Raw genomic sequence first — 24343 nt, 5'->3', positions numbered from 1 at the left:
AGACCAGATACAGCATTCACAGAGCAGCGCTGCAAGCTTCCTACCCTGAGACCAGATGCAAAGCTTTCCTTAGAGAGACCAGAAGCAGCATTCATGAAGCAGCACCGTAAGCTTCACTCACTGAGACCAGATACAGCATTCACAGAGCAGCGCTGCAAGCTTCCCTCACAAGCATCATTAGGGTAAAGACACTCAGTACAGAAAGCCAGGCATGCCCCACAAAGCCCATAAACAGATGTGCAAACCCGGTAAAAACCTAAATATTTCCTAGTTAGGTTCTCCTTACAAGCCCCGTTAAGAGGCCTTAGCGCTTGCCTGTCACTCTGCCCCCCTCCCCGTACCTACCAATCCCAGAGGAATTGGTAACACAAAGCCAGAGTTACCCGTAAATCCACGGGGAGATGATAACTGCGATTACAAATGACAAATGGGACCCTGAGGATCCCCTCAGAAAAGAGCAATTGCTGAGTGACTCGTTATCAGAATTCTAGGTTTATTGGTGTCTTTGCCCCTTCCTCCTCCTCTGAATGAATGAAGGCTTCTTCCAGCTTCACTTTAATTTAAGGGTTTTCTGAAGCACCATTTTTAGTAACAAAGCAACCACTTGCAGATTTAATGGCCTCTGGGATCCGTTCATCTATTTTATTGTTTCTATGAGGTTTATGGATTATTCTGAAATAGTTTTGCTTATCCAGTCTGGTGAGGCAAGTGATGTCACTAGAACAATCGATGGTTTGGTTTTATTTTCCTTTAACTTTGTACAATGGAGAGCAACACAGATGCATTGGTATACTCAACGTACTTTGCTTATATGCATAATACTCATTCTATAGATAACCATTCTCTTTTTTTTCTTTTCACATTTGACCCTTTTGTGATTGACTCACACTTGGTTTGCGAGTCATCTCCTATAACGATCCCTTGGACATTGTCAGGGTGATTTATCTTGTTATGATTGTACTTTTTAAGTCAGTTTTATTGGACAAAGTGTTCTAATTTAGCCCTGGAATGGGCGTTCAGTTCTTTCTAGCAAACAAGAGGCAGGGGGAGATCACTCATATGGCTGGTGGAGACTGTGTGACCAGGCAGCTTTAGCTTAGATTGTGGCTCCCACTTACTTGAATGATGTTACTCTTGGCAAACCATGACTTTACCTCACTCTGCGTACTTTTGCTTAACAGCAAAAATAGGTAAACACTTCTTCGTGCGTGCTTTATTAGAGTTTCATGTTACTCTATAGATAATAGCGTCTGTTGACAAACTCACTGCATTGTTTTGAGAGTTTTCCTTCGCAAATCTTCCTAAATGTAAGGTAAAGCCAGGTTATGAATACTAATAAATGCTCCCCAATATAGTTATATAATCTAACACATTCAATTGAAACTTTCACAACTGTACAAAAAAAACACAAGAAAAATAATGATCCGGTTTTGATTGATTTTTTTTCCGCGTAAAGTGTGATACATTTTCATCAGCTTGGCTGGTTCTTTGTGCTCTGCAGAATTCCATCCAGGACTGACAGAACAACAAGAAATCATATGATGAGTGTGGAAGAAAGACAGGACTAGAGTTATGTAAAAGCCATTATAACTGCTGCAGACGTTTGTATGGCAGAAGGGGAAATGCAGGAAACATATGGCACGTCCCTTACCCCTTTGAGGACATCCTCTTATTCCCTCTCTTGATGTCTCCTCCTCACTCACTAAAAACAAACACTTTGGCTTCTCGTGCTCTCTCGCTATCAGCTTCCACTCCCCCCTCTCTCTTTGATTCTCTTATTACCTCTCCTGTCTCTGTGTCAGTCCTCCTCAGTGGTCGCAAAGTGCCCAGATTGGTTCAAGATCAGGTAACAAACTGCACCATTCCCGGAGGTACTATAATAAGTGGTGCAGCCTCGGGACGGACACAAAAAAGGGTCAAAATATCAAAGGATGCCAGATTAATTGTATTCACAACTACATTCATTAGCGCCACGACAGAGTTTTCCTGTGAAGCACTACTTTCGTTTTATCGTGTTTGTTTAAACAGCACTGTTCACTTCTGCTTTGCCACTAATAGCTGGCCCTCTCTCTCTTTATTTCAGGTATTGCCTCTTCTTTTGTTTCTGTCTCGCTCCTCCTCCTCCTCAGTGGCCGTAAAGTGGCCAGATTGGTGTTACAACCACACACATTAGCACCACTTCACAGAGTTTGCCAGTAGAGCTCCACTTTAGTTTTCTCCTCCTTCTTAAAACAACATTGTTTTCTTCACATAAGGAAGTGCACCATTTCTAGAGGTACTGCAAAACCTGGTGCAGCATGGGCAGAGAGAAAAAACAAACATTTGCAATGCAATAGGTCTCACATTTACGCGAGTTTAAGGTATTGGCATTTTAAATGACAATCCCTTTAATTTATGTTTTAAAAAACAAAAATAATGCGCATTGTCTTTTACAATGCCAATAGCTTAAACTTGCATAAATGCGAGACCTAGCGCATTGCGAGACGCATTTGCGAGAGTTTAAGCTATTGTCATTGTAAATGACAATTCCTTTTATTTATGTGTTTTATAAACAACACATAAATAAAAGGCATTGCCATTTACAATGCCAATAGCTCAAACTCTCATAAATGCGAGACCTATTGCATTGCAAATGCTTGTTTAGAACTTGTGCCCTGACTCCAGGGTCCTCCTGGCACCCGTAGTCCCTCCTTGTTGTCGCAGGCACATTCATCCCTTTCCTTCAGTGTCTGTAAAGGCAACTGTAAATAGATGGAAACGATTCAACATGACTCCCACATTCTTGTTCCCTAGACATCATGTGTAATCGTGTGCACTGTTTCTCTGTGGGGTTCCACAACAGCAGCTGTGAATGAGACTAGGAAGGTTTTTGGAGTGGGAATAGCTCATTATAATTTTGACTTTGCCTGAAGGAATTCTTTCCCAATACTGAGCTGAGCAGTCCAGGGAGATCGTCATAACATCCATGACAGCACAGATAAATTATCTGTCCATGTTCCTCGTAGTGGATTTAACTCAAGTTGACCATTCAGTCTCTAGTGGAGGTTGCAAAAAACCCCGGAACTGCATGAAAAGGTTGATCTTCCAGCTGGTGTTCGAGTCTACGGAATTGACCTGGAAAGAGAAGCAGACAGAGGTCAGAGAAGCACTGACAAAAGCATAGGTTCAGTGACCAGCATGGTGAGGCAGAGGGGCTTTACAGAGTGGATAACAAAATACAAAAACAAAACCACTTATCTTCTCACGGCCGCCGTCCCCCCACCGTCGTCTCTCCGCTTCTCTTCCTGACGAGTCCAGGAAGCACACAGGCTCCCCTAAGTCAATCGCAACGCATTATGATTGGTCTGAGCACCCTGGTTTGGCGCTCAGACGGGGACTGGAAGCCTTTGCATGTTCTCCTCCCAGGCTGTGGATTACAGCCCGGTGGAGAACATTCTAAGTGCGCATGACTGTTTGGCCAGCCCAAGATGGCCGGCCAAACTGTCATGTGCACTTAAGTGCATAAACCACTACTCCCCCTGTGACACCAGCCACACCCACCCTGACCCAGCCCTATAGCTACGAAAAATAAAATAATAAAAATAAAATGATAATAACGATGTCATTATCATTTTATTTTTCATTTTTACTGCTCTGAGAGCAGTGGGGTGAAGCTCCTCCACCTTAGCAGAGAAGCCGCCCCTGGATCAGCCCAGCCTGCCGCACCCAGACATTTTTGCTATGGCGAAGGGAGACTGGTATTAAGGGGCAACCAAACCTTTTCATCCAAGAAATAATGTAATCACAGCTTGACCGCTCAAATTCATTTCATCTCGCCTTATACTAATTCACTACTAATCCTCTTTGTGTTCCTGAGTAGCGTGCTACTCACCGAAAATCACTTCAATGGCTCGTCAGGGGTAGTGAGCGCTATATAAATACAATTACAATTATTTGATTGACAAGGTGTCTGTTTCATAATTACCATGTTACAGTGATTAATACAAAAAACAATAACAAATTAAAATGCAAGTAATCATTTTATTACCTTTGTGACACTGTGAAAACGACACATTATAAAAGTGTTCACTATTTGTTTTAAAATATTTTCACTACGAATGAGTTCTAAGTTTAATTATTTCTGTACCTGTGAAAGGCATGTGATTTAAAATTTGTAAAAATGTAATCTCAATGTGCGTTTCTACTCACTACCTCCCCACTACCACACCAAAAATACTCCAATGCTTCTGAGGCTGCAGCTGATATCCTGGGTGAATTTCAACAGCCCAGAAAGGACATTGCCTGTGCTGAGCCTCCAACAGGAGCTGGAACCCACAATGTGTAGGCTTTTCCACCTCACTTTGTGTTTTACCCTATAGTATTGTCTCTTCACCTGGAGACCTTTTAAAGGGAGCTGATATTGTATGACACAAAGGTCACTGTAAGGAAGTCTCAATCATTTGTGTTTGTAAAAACCCCCGTCAGAGGGCCCCGGGGCAAGCAGGAGCTATGTGTCCCAACCTTTACAGTTTAGGCCTTTTACTCCTGATGTTCAGGGTCCGAAATACTATGGGTCCTTAGTAACTGGGCCAAGTACTACCTCTGCAGCACTTGACTCTCAGTGGTAGCATGGGTTGAGCAGTCCAAGGCTTCTTGGTAAGGGAGGTAGATCCAAGGTATACACAGACTCACAACTCAAAACACTTCCAACAACTTCAATGAATTGATGCCCAGCCAGATATTCACTTTTATGAAACAAGCATTGATAATGCCAATATTTCCTGCCTTATGTGCTTTTTAGCAGATGTTGAGTAGCATCACCAACAATCAAAAATGGATATTGCTGTATGGCCTCAGCTCAACATCTTGCTGTTCGAGGCAAATCACTTAATTTTTCTGTGCTAAAAACTTTTATAATGGTCTCGTACTCATGTAAAGGGCTCAAATGCCATTGGGCCTAGCTCACGCTATATAAAACTGCAAAAAATACACAGCAGAAGATTAACACATAGTGAATAATAATAGGAACAAAGGTGACAGGTTCAATCAATCAAACACAGATCAGTTTCCAAACTGAATCATTTTAGGCAAACCACAACATCAAGTTCTCTTAACTAACCAATGACAGGAGCCACCAACATACTTCCCTGCAGTTAAGCCTTCTTCCTTACATTACCCATAAAGAGGCACCACTGATCAGCCTTTTATGGGATGCATTTGTAGCCAATCACTTTGTAATGCAAAAGCATATTGTAAAGCATGTTGTACTTAATAACCTGCACCATGTACAGGGTTTACATGACAACTGTCTTGCCTTGTAAGTTTAATAATGGTTCATGATTAAACTATCACTTCTGATAAGTAATTCTCAGTACAGTGCTATAATATTATGTATTAATGTCAAAGCTTCCATATGTTAAAGAAGTACACATTTTTTTAATTTTAAAGAGAATTTATCATTTTTCATGTGGTTTGTTGTATGATTTACAAACTTTTCAGCTTGGGACCGAGCTCTAAGAGCAAAACTAGAGCGTTGGCTAAGGTCTGTTTCTGCTTTCTCCATACAAAGGTTGGAGAAGAGCTTAGTGGGGTTTTTTGCAACCTCCACTAGAGACTGAATGGTCAACTTGAGTTAAATCCACTACGAGGAACATGGACAGATAATTTATCTGTGCTGTCATGGATGTTATGACGATCTCCCTGGACTGCTCAGCTCAGTATTGGGAAAGAATTCCTTCAGGCAAAGTCAAAATTATAATGAGCTATTCCCACTCCAAAAACCTTCCTAGTCTCATTCACAGCTGCTGTTGTGGAACCCCACAGAGAAACAGTGCACACGATTACACATGATGTCTAGGGAACAAGAATGTGGGAGTCATGTTGAATCGTTTCCATCTATTTACAGTTGCCTTTACAGACACTGAAGGAAAGGGATGAATGTGCCTGCGACAACAAGGAGGGACTACGGGTGCCAGGAGGACCCTGGAGTCAGGGCACAAGTTCTAAACAAGCATTTGCAATGCAATAGGTCTCGCATTTATGAGAGTTTGAGCTATTGGCATTGTAAATGGCAATGCCTTTTATTTATGTGTTGTTTATAAAACACATAAATAAAAGGAATTGTCATTTACAATGACAATAGCTTAAACTCTCGCAAATGCGTCTCGCAATGCGCTAGGTCTCGCATTTATGCAAGTTTAAGCTATTGGCATTGTAAAAGACAATGCGCATTATTTTTGTTTTTTAAAACATAAATTAAAGGGATTGTCATTTAAAATGCCAATACCTTAAACTCGCGTAAATGTGAGACCTATTGCATTGCAAATGTTTGTTTTTTCTCTCTGCCCATGCTGCACCAGGTTTTGCAGTACCTCTAGAAATGGTGCACTTCCTTATCTGAAGAAAACAATGTTGTTTTAAGAAGGAGGAGAAAACTAAAGTGGAGCTCTACTGGCAAACTCTGTAAAGTGGTGCTAATGTGTGTGGTTGTAACACCAATCTGGCCACTTTACGGCCACTGAGGAGGAGGAGCGAGACAGAAACAAAAGGAGAGGCAATACCTGAAATAAAGAGAGAGAGGGCCAGCTATTAGTGGCAAAGCAGAAGTGAACAGTGCTGTTTAAACAAACACGATAAAACGAAAGTAGTGCTTCACAGGAAAACTCTGTCGTGGCGCTAATGAATGTAGTTGTGAATACAATTAATCTGGCATCCTTTGATATTTTGACCCTTTTTTGTGTCCGTCCCGAGGCTGCACCACTTATTATAGTACCTCCGGGAATGGTGCAGTTTGTTACCTGATCTTGAACCAATCTGGGCACTTTGCGACCACTGAGGAGGACTGACACAGAGACAGGAGAGGTAATAAGAGAATCAAAGAGAGAGGGGGGAGTGGAAGCTGATAGCGAGAGAGCACGAGAAGCCAAAGTGTTTGTTTTTAGTGAGTGAGGAGGAGACATCAAGAGAGGGAATAAGAGGAAGAATTAGAGAGGGTAAAGGTAAAGAGAAAGCATGTGACACGCTGCAAGCATTTATTACCAATTATAAATATATTTTAAAAAGTGAGTCATACTCACCGCATCCACTGCACAGCACCTGGATTGCTGCACTGTGATAACAGACCAAGTGGGGCAGTGGCGGCTGGTGACATTTGAAAGTGGTGAGCGTAAATATTGCACTGAGGCGAGCGAGCGAGCGTAGCGAGCGAGCCGGAACAACCTACAGCGGGTTCACTAAGCCTGCATTCACCCATCCACATAACTCACCCTGGACTCATACAGGCACACTGCTCAACCTGCACGCACACAGACATCACTCACCCTTCGCTGCACTGCACTCAAAGATGCACACTGTTTCATCAGAGAACTATATACCGAAAAACAAATTAGTGTGAAAGCTAATGAACACTTTACAAGTAGCTGCTGGTTGCTTTCTGGACATATGTGAATTCATTCATAGCATCAAAAACAACCTCCTCACAGAAATGAAAATCTAGTTAACATAGAGTCTGAAGGCCTGTACGTGGCCCAATGGCATCCCTAGGCATCACCACGACGAGAGAGAGTCTGACAACGCACATGCTCATATAGCCAATGTATATTGAAAGGGTCCATTGTTATCAGACCACCACAGAGGCCCTTTCTGGCAGTGATGTCCAATGTTGGTCCATGAAGGATGGATTCATATCAGATTTTGAAATTATGGCTAAATTCAAGCTCTTGTGAAGAAAAACTCGGGACATCCCTGCTTCATATGATCCAAAATGACATTATATGACATGGCCACAAAACTGCAAATATTTCCAAACATTCCACATTTCAAGCTGTGCGAGAATTCAATAATAAATTCTTCTCATAAGCAGTATTCTCAATGATTTTTTACACCATTCCGGAAAGTAATAATCGAGTTTCCTCACATCCAGAATTAAAATATAAACAGCACAAACCTACCCTGTAACACCCCAAGAGAGGGAATACACTACACAAAAATAAAGCAATTGAAAAGAGGACAAACTAATGCACAGGGACAGCACAAGGGGTGAAAGGGCCATGGCTTAGGGTAGGGGGGCACTTGCCAGTACCAGAGGCCCTGAGAGATCCTGCCCCTTCCACCTTCAGACACTGGCCTCCTGCCCAGTGGTGGAAACCTCTTCACTAATTTCCTTTCGGATCAGGCTTTGGTACATGGACCAGGCAGTGGTCACCTCAACACAACCACTTTTCTGGAGTACTGGTCAATGCTAGATTAAACTAAGACTAACCAAACACTGAAAACTGAACTTCTGGCATGGCCATCTCTTCCGAACTTCGTTAGCCTTATAAATGCTGTCGTGGTGCCAGCAACACTTTGCATTAGTGCTAACTCGTGAACTATGCTCCCACAGGGAAGCCCTTCTCACCGCGGAAAAGGGTTTCTGCACAGCATTCTCTGTACCAGAGCGGTGAGGCCTAGAGGATTGCCTGTTGCTGATGCGTCCCAGAATGCACTTTGGTGACTTTGTATTAAACGCTATTAGGAGGATTGTCTCTTTTTATATTGTGAGCATGCAAGTTTTGCACATTGACAAAATATGAGAGCTATTTGAGATGTGATTTAAATAAAAATGTTGATACATTCATTAATTGAAAAGAAAAAACTTTATTGGTCGCTTTGTTTTGTTTCTGGGTGACCTTTTCAAATTAGGTATCAAAGAGAGATCAGCATTGGCATTCTTTTGGTTATTGTGCTTTTTATATGGCACATCTTTTCACTATAGGGTCGGGGAGGCTCGACTCACAGGTTCAAATATTCACTTCAAAAAATTTACATCACTATCCTCAAAAAGCCTATTCACACACGAGAGAAAAGTCACCTGCACTGCTCTGTCTGGTCAATGCTCAAACACCTCGAGGTGAATCCCTAAACAATCTGATCCCTCTACATACACAATCACAGCAAAACAGACTGTCACTACTATTTAATACTCTGGATGGGGTATGCGACTATGCGGTAAAGCCAGTAGGTCTGGTGAGACCGCTAGGTATGCACGTATCTTGCGTGTATCCGTCTTACTGGCTGTGCAGATACATTTTGCTATTCAAATCCTCACAAGGTTTTTCAAATATCGTTGCTTAATTGGACATTTTAAGAGCAAAACATAGTTCAACATGAAGTTGAATTCAGTGCTTGATACCAGACAGACTAGTGTGCATGAAAGAACCACATAAAGCACTCCTAGAATGATGTAATTAATCACAATCTAACCTTATGTGCACGTCTTCGCCAATGTCTGAGGTCTCACTTTTAACTAACCCTGAATCACAACCTAAAAATGACTGTTTCAAAATGTCTAGTTAAGAGCATGAGAAACAAACTTTAATCAACAGGGCGGTAATACCCTCGTGCAAAAACTACAACTAAGTGTAAAATTATCCATGTAACTAAACATCTTATTGCCCAAATAACCTCTCTGTAAAACTTCCCAGTAAACTTCCATGAGTACATAATGCACGAAATTGTTAAAAATACAATAACATACCATCGCAAATCATAACCATCAAGCGTGAGATGGCCGGGGGTCTGATGGCCGGTGGTCTGAGGCAGCGAGAGGGACCGTGAGAACATAATTAAATAATTACTAGCCGCAGTCTTCTGCTGCTGCCTGTGGCTGCCACCGAAGCTGCAGGCCTCAGGTGAGTCAGAGTCTGAGACCTGGTGGGCCCCGCAGCCCCCGCACCGCGCCTGCCTCCAGGGGCCCCTCAGCACAGTAGCGCACACATTAATTATTATAAATATGGTCCTGCTTTCGTCATTTTGTGTAGGAAGTTCGAGCACATGCCTGTTATATATTCGCTGTTGCTGTGTAGTAATTGGTATGATTGGTGTTCTGTGGTTGTTTACCATGACAGGTGTAACGACTGTAACAGATGTGTGGCTTCCTCGGAGGTATGGGTTGCTGTTAGCCCGCATGCACATTTTCGCGTTTACAATTATTTTCAATTCTAAAATAAATGTGTTTGTTTTACCCTCCGGGATTTGTTGTGTCATCAGTACAGTATCTACTAAGGTGCCTAATTGCACATTGAATTAATTCAGTTATCTAGAAGTTTTAGCTGTCACATTTGAGCATGCTTTGTTATTCCAGCTCTCGAGACAGTCTGCACAATGTTGACATAGTCCCGGCGTAATGTATTACGTTGCAAGTATTTTTTTAAGGGTCGACGTGCAGCCTTTCTTGAAAGGTGTGTACAGTATTGCATTCATGACTGACTACACTTGCTGACTGCAGGGTCTGTGACATCCGTTTGGGACGAAGTTTTAAAATTACGCTCCCCGCCGCGCCTTAGGGATTAGAATGGCTACGAGAGTGAGCACGCGGGGAGGGAATTAATAATAATTTTAAAACCAGTCGTGGCTCACTTACCTAACAGCCGGTCCACGCCACCTCTCAGACCTCTGCTCCCGCGCCTTCACTAACGGCACTGAAGGGGCCTGCCAACCCCTCTCAGCCAATCCTGACGCTGCCAGCAGCGCCAGGATTGGCTGAAGGCACAGTTTACGCTACGTCGGCCGCCTGCCCATTAGGAGACCGAGGGGCTCCTAATGGGCATGCGCAAGCCAGTGCAAACACAAGTGCGCATGACTGGGTACGGTGAAAAATTCGCTCACCTTCCCCACTCATGCGCACTTGTGCTGCTGCATGTAACCCCTGGTCTGAAAATCATGTCAGTCAACATGATGCCGGACCGCCCACCCCCTTCAGACTCTGAAGGGGGTGGGCGGTCCAACGTCATGCTGCTGACATGATAATTTGTCAGTTGAGTTCTCCCTCGGCGTCGTCTTTGAACTTAAGTAAACTGAGTGATTCAGTTTACTTAAGTTCAGAAACGCGGCACGCCGAGGGAGCTACGGGCGGGGGGGCAACGCCCCAACGCCCCCAATGGACGCACCGCCACTGAAGTGGGGTACTACCTGCAGGGGTGAGGGGTGCTTTTATTAATTGGTGGGAGGTGGTGGGGGTAGTGAGGGCACTCCCTGGGGATTAGGAGCAACGGCGGACAGCGCCATTTGCAAAACAAAGGTGTGTTTGATGACACATGGCGAAATGGTGCTTTGAACGCAAGCATGTTACTCTTCTCATAATGACCAAGGCCTGGCAGCTGAGACGGGCAGGATGCTGCCGGCCTCCCATTTAAGGGCACTCCGCTTCCTATCAATGGCAGCGTGAACAAAGAGCACGGCCTGCTCCGTGGACTGTATGGTGTGCTGCACAGAACAAAGCAAAGCGTGCCCACCATACTTAAAGAATACAATGCAGGGTGCCCAGTGCAACAATTAGAAAAAAAGGTTATTACCAACAACTGTGGGACTGCGCTGTTTGCAAAATGAAGTTGTTTTCAATGAGAAATGGTGCTTTGAACGCAAGCGTGTGGTGTTACCCTTTTTATAATGACACAGTGCCGGCAGCATGTGCAGCGGACACGGGCAGGACGCTGCCAGCCTCCATTTAAGGGCACTCAGCTCGCTATCAATGACAGCGCTAATAAAGTGCGCACCCTGCTCTATGGACTCTTTGGTGTACCGTGCAGTACAAAGCAAAGTGCACAACCAACAAACGCCAGAGCTAACATTTGGAACAGAAAGGAGGAAACGCGCTGCATAAAGAGAAAGATAAACAGCGAAATAGGAAGACTGAAGGACAGAGATGGGAGTACAATGAAGGGAGAGGAAGGGAAGCGGAATGGAGGAAGGCAGGGTATGCCGTAGAAAGGCAGAAGAGACTGGGTGGTGAAAGGGAAGGGCGCGTTCTAAAGAGAGGGGCACAAAGGGGGCTCTGGAAGAGGAGGGAAGTGAGCAAGAGGAAACAAAAACGTATATAACAAGGATTAAGGAGAAACACATGAGTTTGTGTGTGTAGAGGAGCCTGCAGGTGGGCAAGGGCTGGGACGGGACACTGCAGTACCTGACCGACTGTTGGGAAAACAAAACTTCACTTTCTGCCCAGTCGAGTCCCGGGGGCTGATCCACACTGACATCCGTCCAGCAGCAGCACTCGGCAGCAGAAGGATGAGCGGCTGTCCCTGGCAGCCGGGATGTAGACGGTGGCGCCCCCACTCACCACGGGTGACTGCAGGAGGGAAACTGCGGCTATAGAGAGCTCCAACCCCCACCGAACAGGGATTATAAAATGAAAAGCAACCAGGAGCGCTCAGCCCCAGTGAACAGAGCCGCTTGCAGGGGAAAGGCAGCGCGGTCACAGCGCCAACAAGCACGTCCATGGCCCATAAGCTGGGAGACAACGGACAGCGGGAGGGGGGCGGGAACATGATTAAACAAGCGTTGGCTGTGCGCGAGCGGCCGGAGACTCAAAATGTGGTGGGGGAGGAGTTGTGTGTGTGCGTGCGTCATCGCGATCGCTCTGAAAGCGAAAGTGATCGTGATGACGCACACGAGTTTTCAAAGTGCTGCTGGCGGCCGGCTGCGCGCGTGCACGATCGCGTGAACGCAAGCGTTAGGCCAGCCAGCAGCACTTTGAAAATCCCACATACAAAATGTCTCTTCGAGCCAGCGCAAGCGCTGGGGCTCAGCGTGACCTAAAAAACGAAGTGGGAGGACTAACCAAGTTAGCCAGTATGCCAGTATGCAAGTAACAGCAGGTGACATCATATGTAACATCACAGGAAGTGGAATCACAACCCATAACCTCACAGGAAGTGACATCAAAAAAGTGAAATCAGATCTTAGGGCCGTGCACATATGTTTCTCAGGTTTATCAGGAGCACATTTGAGTGCATTACAATCTCAAATAAATGTTATTTTGCGTTGGGGTTGTGCCAAAAAAAGTGACACAACTCCAACGCAAAATCTGGGCCTCAACTGATAAATGTATTTTTTAAACTGTCACAAAGAAATTGGTAACAAGGAGAAACGTAGCAGTAAATCTTTGCTACTTAATTGATTGCAAATTCTGCTTTTTTAAATATCTTAGGGGGTTATGGCACCTGCTGCAGAGATCTTTGTGTACCCAGTAAATCTAAGGGAAAATAATAATGGTAAGAGAACTCTAGAGGCTAATGCACTTGCTGGAGAGATCTGTGTTTTGACTGGTCCCAGTTTTGAATCAAAGTAGCATAGCGAGTTAATATGTCTCCTGCAAAACACATCATGTAACACACAGATAACAGATTTTTATTTTACGTAGATGGGTAAGTGGGTTACAGTTTTTTAATCAGAGATCCTTGTGTTACTTGCAGTTCATACATCTTAAGTCTTCTAATATAGCACAGTGAGCCATGAAGGACATGCGACTACTACACCTTGTAACCCTCACTGTCTTATGTAACACATCCTGTACATTTATTTACACACATATGATTTATTGTAAATTTATAATGTGTACGTGTGATGTAAAGCACTCCAACACCCTACATTTGGATGAGCAGCTCTATGAAAGAAATAAAACAAAATAGTGGTATTTAAATTGTTAGAACAGACCAACACAGCTGACATTTTTACAGTGCGTGCATATCTCTTATATACAAGCTATCTTGGCTGAAGAGGGGTGAAACTCCGAAACCGGTTCTAGGATGCTTGATTCCGGTCCAGGGAAGACATGGCTTGGCAGTTCGGGCTGGACTGTTCCCATGAGGCACAGGGTCAAGACTGATTTGCATATGGCCATGTCTGAACTGGGGTGGCGTGGTGAGCAAAATAACGATGGATTAAACCCAGATCTGTGACTTGGGATGAATGTTTTGCCGATGTGCAACATTCCGTCCATCATCTTGTGTGTTTTGCTGTTCGCCCTATGTGGGAAGGGTATGCCCAGACGTGGGTCCCGTGCTCACTACGCCACTGGAGTCAAGCTATCCTAGCTGAAGAGGGGTGAAACCCCGAAACCGGTCCTAGGATGCTTGATTCCGGTCCAGGGAAGACATGGCTTGGCAGTTTGGGCTGAACTGTTCCCATGAGGCACAGGGTCAAGTCTGATTTGCATATGGCCATGTCTGAACTGGGGTGGCGTGGTGAGCAAAATAACGATGGATTAAACCCAGATCTGTGACTTGGGATGAATGTTTTGCCAATGTGCAACATTCCGTCCATCATCTTGTGTGTTTTGCTGTTCGCCCTATGTGGGAAGGGTATTCCCAGACGTGGGTCCCGTGCTCACTACGCCACTGGAGTCAAGCTATCCTAGCTGAAGAGGGGTGAAACCCCGAAACCGGTCCTAGGATGCTTGATTCCGGTCCAGGGAAGACATGGCTTGGCAGTTCGGGCTGGACTGTTCCCATGAGGCACAGGGTCAAGACTGATTTGCATATGGCCATGTCTGAACTGGGGTGGAGTGGTGAGCAAAATAACGATGGATTAAACCCAGAAGTGACTGGGGTGAATGTTTTGCCAATGTGCAACATTCCGTCCATCATCTTGTGTGTTTTGCTGTTCGCCCTATGTGGGAAGGGTATGCCCAGACGTGGGTCCCGTGCTCACTACGCCACTGGAGTCAAGCTATCCTGGCTGAAGAGGGGTGAAACCCCGAAACCGGTCCTAGGATGCTTGATTCCGGTCCAGGGAAGACATGGCTTGGCAGTTCGGGCTGGACTGTTCCCATGAGGCACAGGGTCAAGACTGATTTGCATATGGCCATGTCTGAACTGGGGTGGCGTGGTGAGCAAAATAACGATTGATTAAACCCAGATCGGTGACTGGGGGTGAATGTTTTGCCAATGTGCAACATTCCGTCCATCATCTTGTGTGTTTTGCATAACAGACAGAAGCCATGCTGAGCTTCTCCACGCTGATGTACAGCTCGTTTGGTAATTTTGGGAGGCTCAAGCTCCCCTTTCTTTTTATACTCCCATTTCCAGATACATATGTGATTTAATGTCTTAGTTTTTGAAGTTCCTGATGTTTAGATTTCCCACTTTGAAATGCGGACTCCTGTGTTCTGTCCTTTGTCCAGGAAACAGTCTGTCACAGCAGAAAAGACTCCAAACTTGATAGTCTCACACACAGGCCATGGCAGAAACTAGAGGATCACACCTGGATGTCAGCCTCACTCATATATGCCTTACAAAATGTTACCAAGGTCCCTAGCCTATTCTTTATGATTCCCTTATCAATCCCATCACCGTCCTAAGATGTGTCCATGTCCCACTGACCAGTGACCTTTACAGAAACAAAGAACACATTTGAAGTGCACAAGAGTGTCTGGCTGTCCTGTCTTCCAGGGTGTTTGTATACAACCCAGTTCTCAGGAATGCATGTAATCCACAAATCTGTGTGGGTTGGCTCCTCCACCTCGACCTCCACATGCCTCGCCAAGGCCCTGGGGTTCCAATATGGCACCCACAGGCCTCCAGGTACTGTTCCATACACAGCACGCACATGTAATCACACACAAGCTACATACTATTACGATGGAGGTCATGGGAGAATGAAGCACACAGTAGCTGAATTTTACATGAGTGGGCAGTTAAGCCTCACTCCAGTGCCAGACTTTGGGCAAGAGCAGCAGCCGATTATCGATACCAGGGTAATGTTTTGTGTGGCCCGCTCACTCTCACAGCACACGTATAATCTGTTTTCGCCCTTGGTGAAAAATTGGTGCCAAGGATCCAGATATCACTGTAGCTGGTGACCTCAGGGCAGGGTTGCGCGTCCATTACCATGCAGGGGGTGACTTTTCTGTTTCAACAATGTTCTTTTTATATAGCTCCAAAGCATTCAGGAGGCAGCTTGAGGGCGCTAATAAAAAACACATGATCACAAATATTGTATATTGTGTCACACACTATTAAGGCATCCCTGACAGCCAGGTGATTAGTTTGAAATAGACATAATGACCAAATTAAAGGTGCAGAGCTTCTCAGAGCATTGTCTTCCTTTATTGCTTAAAATATATTATTGCTAATGGTCCCAGTTAATGTTTCAATGTATATGTTAAATAAATAACTTCTTGATTTATGCATTTGTGTTGTATGCGTGCATGGTTGCCTGCACCCATGCCAGAAAGGGACAGGTGTGATAGAGAGTACGTGGGTATTTTCGCCCAGGGTAGCAACATCTCTATGGCTGACCTGGACTCTGTTCAGCACAGCAGCTAGGATGGGGGTGAGGGCTGCTGTGGAATTTTGTAGAATAAAGGTTTCTGAGCAGAGAAGGGTCAGATTGAGACATTGTCAAGGTTCGATTATGGGGCAGAAAGGTGGGAATACCTGGAAGTGTCATAACCGCAGTGCGTGAGCTCAATGAAATGGGATCATTGTACATAAATAGTTGTAATGGGGCTCAGGGCAACAGGGGGCCCGAGAAGATATCCAGGCTTCAGACAAGGAGGGTCAAAGTTCGATGTGCATGGTCAGCATTTACATAGGTTGGGTGAAAACAAAAACTGGAAAATCACAAAAATCCAATTGTAGTGGTAAGATTTTTTCAGAACATTCACAAAATGTATAGATGCGACATTTTAGACATTATATGACATGATGCTAAGTAATAATAATATTTAGAGTTAGTATGAAGTATTTTTTATTACATTTTCCATCAGCTGTCAGGCTGGACCCAGTCAACTTAATGATTGTCCCGGGTTACCAGTTTAAATACCAGCAAGGCAGATGCAAACTCAGCACTACATGCTTCTGAGGTCTGTAAACGGAGTGATTTAAATTGGCTGATAGTGGCATAGGCTTTAGTGCCAATATCGGCAACTGTAGTCACATAACACACAAATACATTAATAAACCACACGACACTTTTGTAAGTGGAGAAATATTGCTGCAGGTTTATTAGCATAACCAATATGCAAACATGGTGGGTTATCTTACGGGCGATCCGATCCCAGGGCAGGCCAACCCCTATGCCGCCTGCCCTTCTGATATGCCTAAATTACACCGTGGCAGTCGCAAAATGGTGCATACCAAATCTTGGGAGGGGCCACCCCCTCCCATCCGTGGACCACCAGTCTACTTGCTTACTTACGCCCCCCCCGAAAGAGGTTGGCGGAGCGTATTATGGCAGCCCCAGGTTGCTCAGACCCACAACCGCCCGTAGGACTAACAGGGCGCCGTAGTTCTTCCAGGGGACAACCTAAGACATCCCTGGGTATCCTGGCTTAGCACCACGCTGTGCTGCTGCATGAAGTACCCCTTGGTATCTGCAGACTCTGGATCGCCCTGTAACTCCTCCTGCAACACAAAATAACATGTTAGAAAACCTAACCCCCCTCACTCCTTGTACCTCCGGCTGCAGGGTAAGCAGAGGGGTGGGCAAGGCGAGATGTCGAGGGACAAGAGGGCGAACATCGCGCGGGGACAGCCTAAATACCCTTGTCCCCTCCCCCTTCCCCGGAAGTGGGTCCGCCGGACATCCTCCCTGGCCATGGCCTAGGGACTAGACTGGTGCCTCCAGTGCCTTCCTGTGGCACTAAGGCGGCCGCCCTTTTAGGGGGGGCTGCTGCGCAACCCCCCCCCCCCCCGGGCAGCCTTGCATAGTGCCAATATCGGCAACTGAAGTCACATAACACACAAATACATCATTAAACCACACGCCACTTTTGTAAGTGTCGAAATATTGCTGCAGGTTTATTAGCATAACCAATATGCAAACATGGTGGGTTATCTTACGGGCGATCCGATCCCAGGGCAGGCCAACCCCTATGCCGCCTGCCCGTCTGATAAGCCTAAATTACACCGTGGCAGTCGCCAAATGGTGCATACCAAATCTTGGGAGGGGCCACCCCATCCGTTGACCACCAGTCCACTTGCTTACTCACGCCCCCCCCCCCCGAAAGAGGTGGGCGGAGCGTATTATGGCAGCCCCCGGTCTCTCAGACCCACAACCGCCTGTAGGACTGACGGGGCACCGTAGTTCTTCCAGGGGACAACCTAAGACATCCCTGGGTATCCTGGCTTAGCACCACGCTGTGCTGCTGCATGAAGTACCCCTTGGTATCTGCAGACTCTGGATCGCCCTGTAACTCCTCCACAGCCTTGGGAGTGGCCACCGTCACTACCAGGGCCCCCCACCAAGGTAGACCTATTTACTTACAACCTGCTGCAGCCCAAAGCTTCCCCTAGATCCAGTAGGAAAAGATCCATGCCTAAACTAGAGAGGTGCACCCCATCTCCCTCCAGGCACCCTGCGGACTCGGCATGTATAAGACCTTGCCTGATGAAGCCAAAACCTCTTTGCCTTTTAACTTACAACATGCTGATAACCGGGCTTCCCCAGGTCCAGCCAAACAAGTCTTAGCCCATGCAGGACCGGAGCCAGCATGCCCCCTCAGAACAAGTGCCCCCATTCTTTCAAAACTCCCCGTGGATTTTGACTGATATGACCTGAAACCTATAAATAGGCGTTGGTCCAATGTTAACTTTGCATGGCTGAAGAACAATACCTATGACAAGCCACTCCTGCCAGGAAGTGCCAATGCTGGTGGAGGTAAGAGTTGACAAGCCCGCTCTACCTCCCCTTTCCTCAGTTATCTGAGTCTAGCACTAGTCGGAGTATGACCATCGCCTTCCGACGGTCACCACCCTATGTGAAGCCTTGCCCTCCCAAACTTCTGCTAGCATACCAGGGAGCCGACAGGCCAGCGTGACCCAGGGGGGAACCAAAGCATAAATACCTCTCTGTGTTAGAAAACTGGGAATGCCAATAGTTCTCCTGCTACTTTGTAGCCCAAATATGTTTCCCAGGAGTTTCCCCCAATCATATGGACCAAATCGCCCCCGTTGGAAGGCCACTTCCGCCCTGCATAGCTGCCAGCCAGTGCTGGAGGGCGGGAGACGTTCCCTGTTACCGTTACTCACATCAATGGTACCTGTTTCGTCGAACTCAAGGACGGGCTACTAAGTGAGCTTACCAGGCTCTGCCCTTGTATCCAGAGGTCAGACCAAAGCCCCTCTAAGTTCTGCTGCTTCACCTGCCTGTTAACACTAATCCCAGGGCAGACCACCGGCCTCTAACCCATGCTTGGCCATGCCTGAGCTAAAACACCTCTGAAAAGCATGACAACAGGCTAACCACCAACATTGCATCCTGAATGTTCCTGACACTGCCAAGGAACAGGCGCATAACTGAAGCAACTGGCACCCTGCCATAAAAGTATCAATTTTGCCTTCTATGAATGCAAGATGAGCTCTTATGGCTATCCGTATTAGTGCTCCCTCCCAACAAGCAGCCCTAACCAGGCAACCCGCACCCTCTTGGCACTGGCACACTCCCGCCCCAGCTGCCCTAGCGTGCCTGTTCGTGTGTAGCCACAACCTTACGTTTATCACTAACAGTATACCAGGGTATGATGACACTCAGCTGACTCTACTGCTGAGTGCCCGTTGCACCATCGCAAGTATGTCTTATGCCTAATCAGTGTCTGGCTGCAAAGTTAGATGACATTGGCAGCACCAGTCCCGTGCTATTCACGGTACACGTAGCCTGATGGAACATAATGCAATTCCCTTACTCCTGTTGAGCATGAACCCACAACCAACTGCTCACTATGGTTCAATACCTTCCTGCTAATAATCATTTCCTAGAAGAATGTTGACAAATCTATGTTCTGCAATGGCACTACTTAGCAGTCTGCACCATTCTGCCAGTGCCGAAAAGACCTTTGTCATGCTGCCTGGCCTAATCAATCTGGCCCTGCTCTAGAAGCGCCCGCTTCGGCCTTAGGTCAAACAAGTCGCCAGAACATAGCTTAGCAGAGTGTGCTGCAGGGTTGTGCCTCCTCATCCATCACAACCAATATGAATCAACCCTCATCCGGCCCTGCAGCAAGCAGGACTAGGACTCAAAGCGTCACACCAGGACTCACAGTCACAACCCCCGGAACGGACGTGCTCCCCCCCAACCTACTGATCCACAGACCGCTTGCATACTGCTCACAGTATGGCCGAGAAGAGAGGCTGTTGATTTAAAACCCTTTTAGATGAACATTAGACAGACCCGGCAGGGAGCATCATACGAAATGAGGTCGAGACCACCGTACCCGCCTGTGAATCAGCCCCGGTGATTTTTGTCATGACCCCTCCTAAGCCCTTGGAGATCACCATCAACAACATGCAGTGGCCAGGTGGCAGGCACCCAGCGGGACCTTCAAATCCCAGATACTCTCCAAGTCCTTGCCGCCTGGCGGCGCTCCCTGCTGCAGGAATATTGCTGCCCCACAACTCGCCCCTCTTGGCCCGTTGGAAATTAAAACGCTGAAATTGTGTGATCACCTCTCGTGGGGGTGGTCGGTGGAACGTATAACATGCGTCCCGACCGTACAATATACGCGAAGGTGTGCCGGCGTGTAGGAACCAGAACCTAACAGTGACTGTGCATAGGCCTAGTATTCAAACTGCGACCTATATAATATGCGTGGTGCTATGCAGCACATCTTGGCCCATCTGATCCACTTCACAAACCTTGGAAGCAAGCCTTTGCTGTTTACCCTCCGATCCTAGCCGTGCACACCTAACCCAGGGGGTTCCCTTACTAACGGAGCATTAGTCCTAATGCTAGCCAGCTTACCGCTCAGGGTCCCAGGACATGAAATGCTAAATCCACCACATAATCTACGTTCTCCGACCGCAAGTTAAGGATAATGTGTTCACCAAACCAATGTAAACTAAAATTGCAAGCAGCACTTGTCTGGAGACATTCAACATCTGTCATGAAGCGCAGCAACGTGGCAATCAAGCTTGGGGAGCTGACACGCCTCTATTTCCCTTGAACTCCAAGAGGCCAAAAGAGGCAAACCCGCCCCCCCCCCCCCAAGGCTAGAAGGATAGCTTAGGCAGGAGGAAAGCTGAATGTAACCGATGAGCCAAATCCTACCACAGGGGAGCACACAGTTACTGCGAAAATGGGTACTCCTACCTTCAACAGGATCCAACAAAAGACCGTCATGATAGCCCTAGTGGTATAGGTTCCACTGCCTCACTCGTGAAATTACCGGGCACCCAAAGTGAATGGCTAACATAAAGACACCAACGGAGCAGAGGGAGCCCTGCGCAGGGTTCAAGGATCGTTTAACAGTTAACTAATCTGCAGGGCTACACAGCTTGCTGAGGCGATCACTATGGCAAGCCGACCGGCCACCAGCACACCGCGCCTTTACTAGCTGTTCCGCGCACTGAAAAGCCTGACTGATCACTATTCATGGCGTTAATCTCACGCGCATTGAGAATATATCTCAATTATACACATGTAAATGATGTTATGTGCGATACTGAGCACATGTCATGCATCCCTATATTAACTACCAAATAAGCACTCCCTACAACAAGTCCATCTATTGGCTAACCAGCTGAACCAAGAGAAACGGATTAAAACAGGGTCACACGTGCCCGTGTCGTGGGCCCACTGGAAAGCAACAGCCAAATGATGCCTGACTGGTGATGTACACTCCTTGCGCTGGCAGTGAAGCCGACCACCTTCTAGCCGGCTGCCGTTCAATAGGCTCATTGCCTACAAGACCCTGAAGCACAGAGGTGCCTTACACCCTTACGGTCTTGGGGCACTGGCCGTTACTGCACAGCCGGAAAGTGCGGAGCACAGCGGCTTCATTTACAAGGTTGAACGGTTAACAGCCCCTCCCCCTGCAGTCTTCCATATCTACAGCAGGAAACTGGAGAAGGCTGGAAATGGGCAAATGGAACCTGGGCGACACGACAGCAACGTGATTATGCCTGATCGTTTCCGTAGCGCGGACACGGGGCTCCAAGCTCATTACGAACGGTAAACCCTTTTAACGGTGAGCCCACATCTTAGCTGACACATTAATATCAAAATTCCCCCAAGGCGAGTGCTAATCCGAGCAGATTAAACCTCTCGCCTCACCTCTGAGGACTACACAGCCAGTCTAATACCGCTGTGCTGCCCAGAGGACACGGTTGACGATCTCAGCACTGGCACCCTGCCCAATATGGAACACACACCCCATCGCATTAATTTGGGATTGGCAACCAAAAGACAGGCATAACCTCAACACCCTAAATTATAATCGAATTAACCGCAGACTGAGAAGAGAAACGCCTACGGCTTCCCGAGGGACCAGGCACCCTTAGTCATTTCATCCGCAAAGAAAAACATCTCTGGGGTGCATGGTAGGAGCATATTGTTCTTAGGGGAATCGGGAACACCAGAATGATGACCAGTGTTCCCCCAGTGGGTAACTGTGCCAAAAGCACCCAGGCCTCCCCTAGGACAAAGCTGATCCTCTACCGGGAAACGTGCTTTGCTTTGCAGGCCGAGACACCTTGTGTGTGAATGCACGCCGTGCCACACATGAACACGCCCCGTGCGAAAAGTCATGACAGTTCAATGCCGAAAGTAGGTGCTATGTGGCAGCAAATAAACCAACTCAAAATTGCGCATGCATGCCTAACTCACCCCTCTGACAAGAAACTAGGCAACCCATGAATGCGCAGGAGTAGGTGGTATCCACAACACCTAGGTTGGGCGGCCCTGGCATCTGGAACACCACCCGATTTCAGCAAGTCCGCTAGCCCTGACATGCGTGACCCCAGCCACAATAACCTGGGAGACCCGATATGCGCCTACATGTCTGGCTGCTGAACATCGTGTCTGGCCAAAAACGCTCTTACAATGGGATTGATGAACACAAATACAGCTGCAGGCTGCAGCCATCTACACGGCTTCAATTCATGCCAGGGAGGGAAATAAAATCAGCATCCAAAATATAACCAACTCTGCCGATCGCACCTTTTGTCACCAATGTGCCACACCAACACACCCCTGGAAATAGTGGAGACTCGATAATTCAATAGGACGGTATGGGCCAAACGAACACAATGCGGCAGTGACACCCGGTGGCCAATACACCACTAGCCTCAATCCTACCCGTCAGAACTACAGACTTCGTCAAAGGTTGTTCGTTGCCTAAGAAAATTAAGCAGCAACGAAGGCTTGTGGATACTAAAGAAAGCTGACAACTTGGCCGCTACAAACCTGATATTGCCGAGACAGGGCACCAGACAGCCTGAGATCATGTCCGAGTCCGGATGTGCTCTCGCAGCCCAGGTACCCAAGGGGCCGCTGGGGGAGCACTCGACGCGAAACCGGACCCCTACTACTATCCAACAACAAGCTTACAGGATTCTGGGCATATAGATGCTATAAGCGGAACCCAGCACCACCAACAGCCCCCCAGCACAAAGAAAATGCCGAAGATACCGCAAGCGGCTGAGGAGGAAAATCCCCAGCAGACAGAGAAGGAAGGCCTTATAAAACTGTGGGTAGCTCTAGTTCCGCCTGTGTACAATCCAGAGCCAGCAGAATTCGAAAGGAAATCCTGATCCCTTATTTCTAGATCCAGACTTATTCTCAACTGTTTCGAACTTCCTAACCAAATCTCCCTACCTCTCCAATCCCAAGTAATCATAACAACAAGAGAGCGCGTTCACCCGTAGGTAACTTGGCGCTAAATAATAGATGGTTCTTGTTACCCAACTCAATGGAACTCATTCGATCGCCACAGGTGGATGAAAGGCAGAGCAGTATGATAACTTGGCACTCAATAACAGATGGTTCCTGTTACCCGAACTCAATGGTACTCATTTTATCGACCTGAGATGGATGAAAGGCTGAGCAGTTAGGTAACTTGGCACTAAATAACAGATGTTACTTGTTACCCGACTCCATGGTACTCATTTTATCGATCTCCTATGGATGAAAGGCTGAGCAAATAGGTAACTAGGCACTAAATAACAGATGATTCAAGTTACCCAACTCAGAGGTACTCATTTATTTCAACCTCAGATGGATGAAAGGCTGAGCAATTGAACCTGTGACCCTGAGGTCGGACACCCGTCCCTGTAGGGGGGGTATAGTTCACTGAGCCACCGACCCGGTCCTATTACCAAAGTAATAGACCACTTCCTTAAAAAACAGATATTGCATCATACAGTAATAGGTTGCATATCCTATATAATAATAGAATTTGAATGATAGAACATTTAATTACCCTCTGTCACACATGAATATTTCAACAAGACAAGACTCTCCTGCATATAATCCCATGTATCTCCTCTGAGGGTTGTAGTCTGACAGATGAGGTGCCCAACTCACATACTTCAACCCCCTCGAGGTGATTAGTGGGCATCAGGATGGCTCTAAAGTCCACACACAAGTATGTCTCACTCATTGTCCTGCCCCACTAACGCTCGCCTCACCCATATCGCTCGAGAATAAAACACTGCCACTCCGTGTGGTGGGGGGGGGGGCAAGCGACTGGCGATGTTGAGCACCGCTGCTACCCCCAGGCGAGCCTCCCATAGGTTACTGCCCGCCACCGTATAACATTACACGGATTAGGAGCGCTATCCTAAGCTCCGTATGTAAATGACACAATCCGGCACGGACTCACAGGATG

At 46.7% G+C, this 24343-nt stretch overlaps 1 protein-coding gene across 1 annotated transcript in view; it reads right to left on the bottom strand.

The window, feature by feature from the left end:
• Positions 1-24343, bottom strand: part of ITPR3 (inositol 1,4,5-trisphosphate receptor type 3) — an 895552-nt gene that overhangs the window by 576415 nt on the left and 294794 nt on the right. The window contains 2 exon segments of the mRNA XM_085647149.1: positions 1652-1668; positions 3057-3114. Of these exon segments, the coding sequence (XP_085503275.1) occupies positions 1652-1668; positions 3057-3114 (75 nt within the window).

The sequence above is a fragment of the Triturus cristatus genome, chromosome 1_1, assembly GCF_964204655.1.
Source record: "Triturus cristatus chromosome 1_1, aTriCri1.1, whole genome shotgun sequence".
Taxonomy (NCBI): Eukaryota; Metazoa; Chordata; class Amphibia; order Caudata; family Salamandridae; genus Triturus; species Triturus cristatus.
Note: the sequence above shows the minus strand (reverse complement) of the source record. Positions and strands in the feature narration are given on the sequence as shown.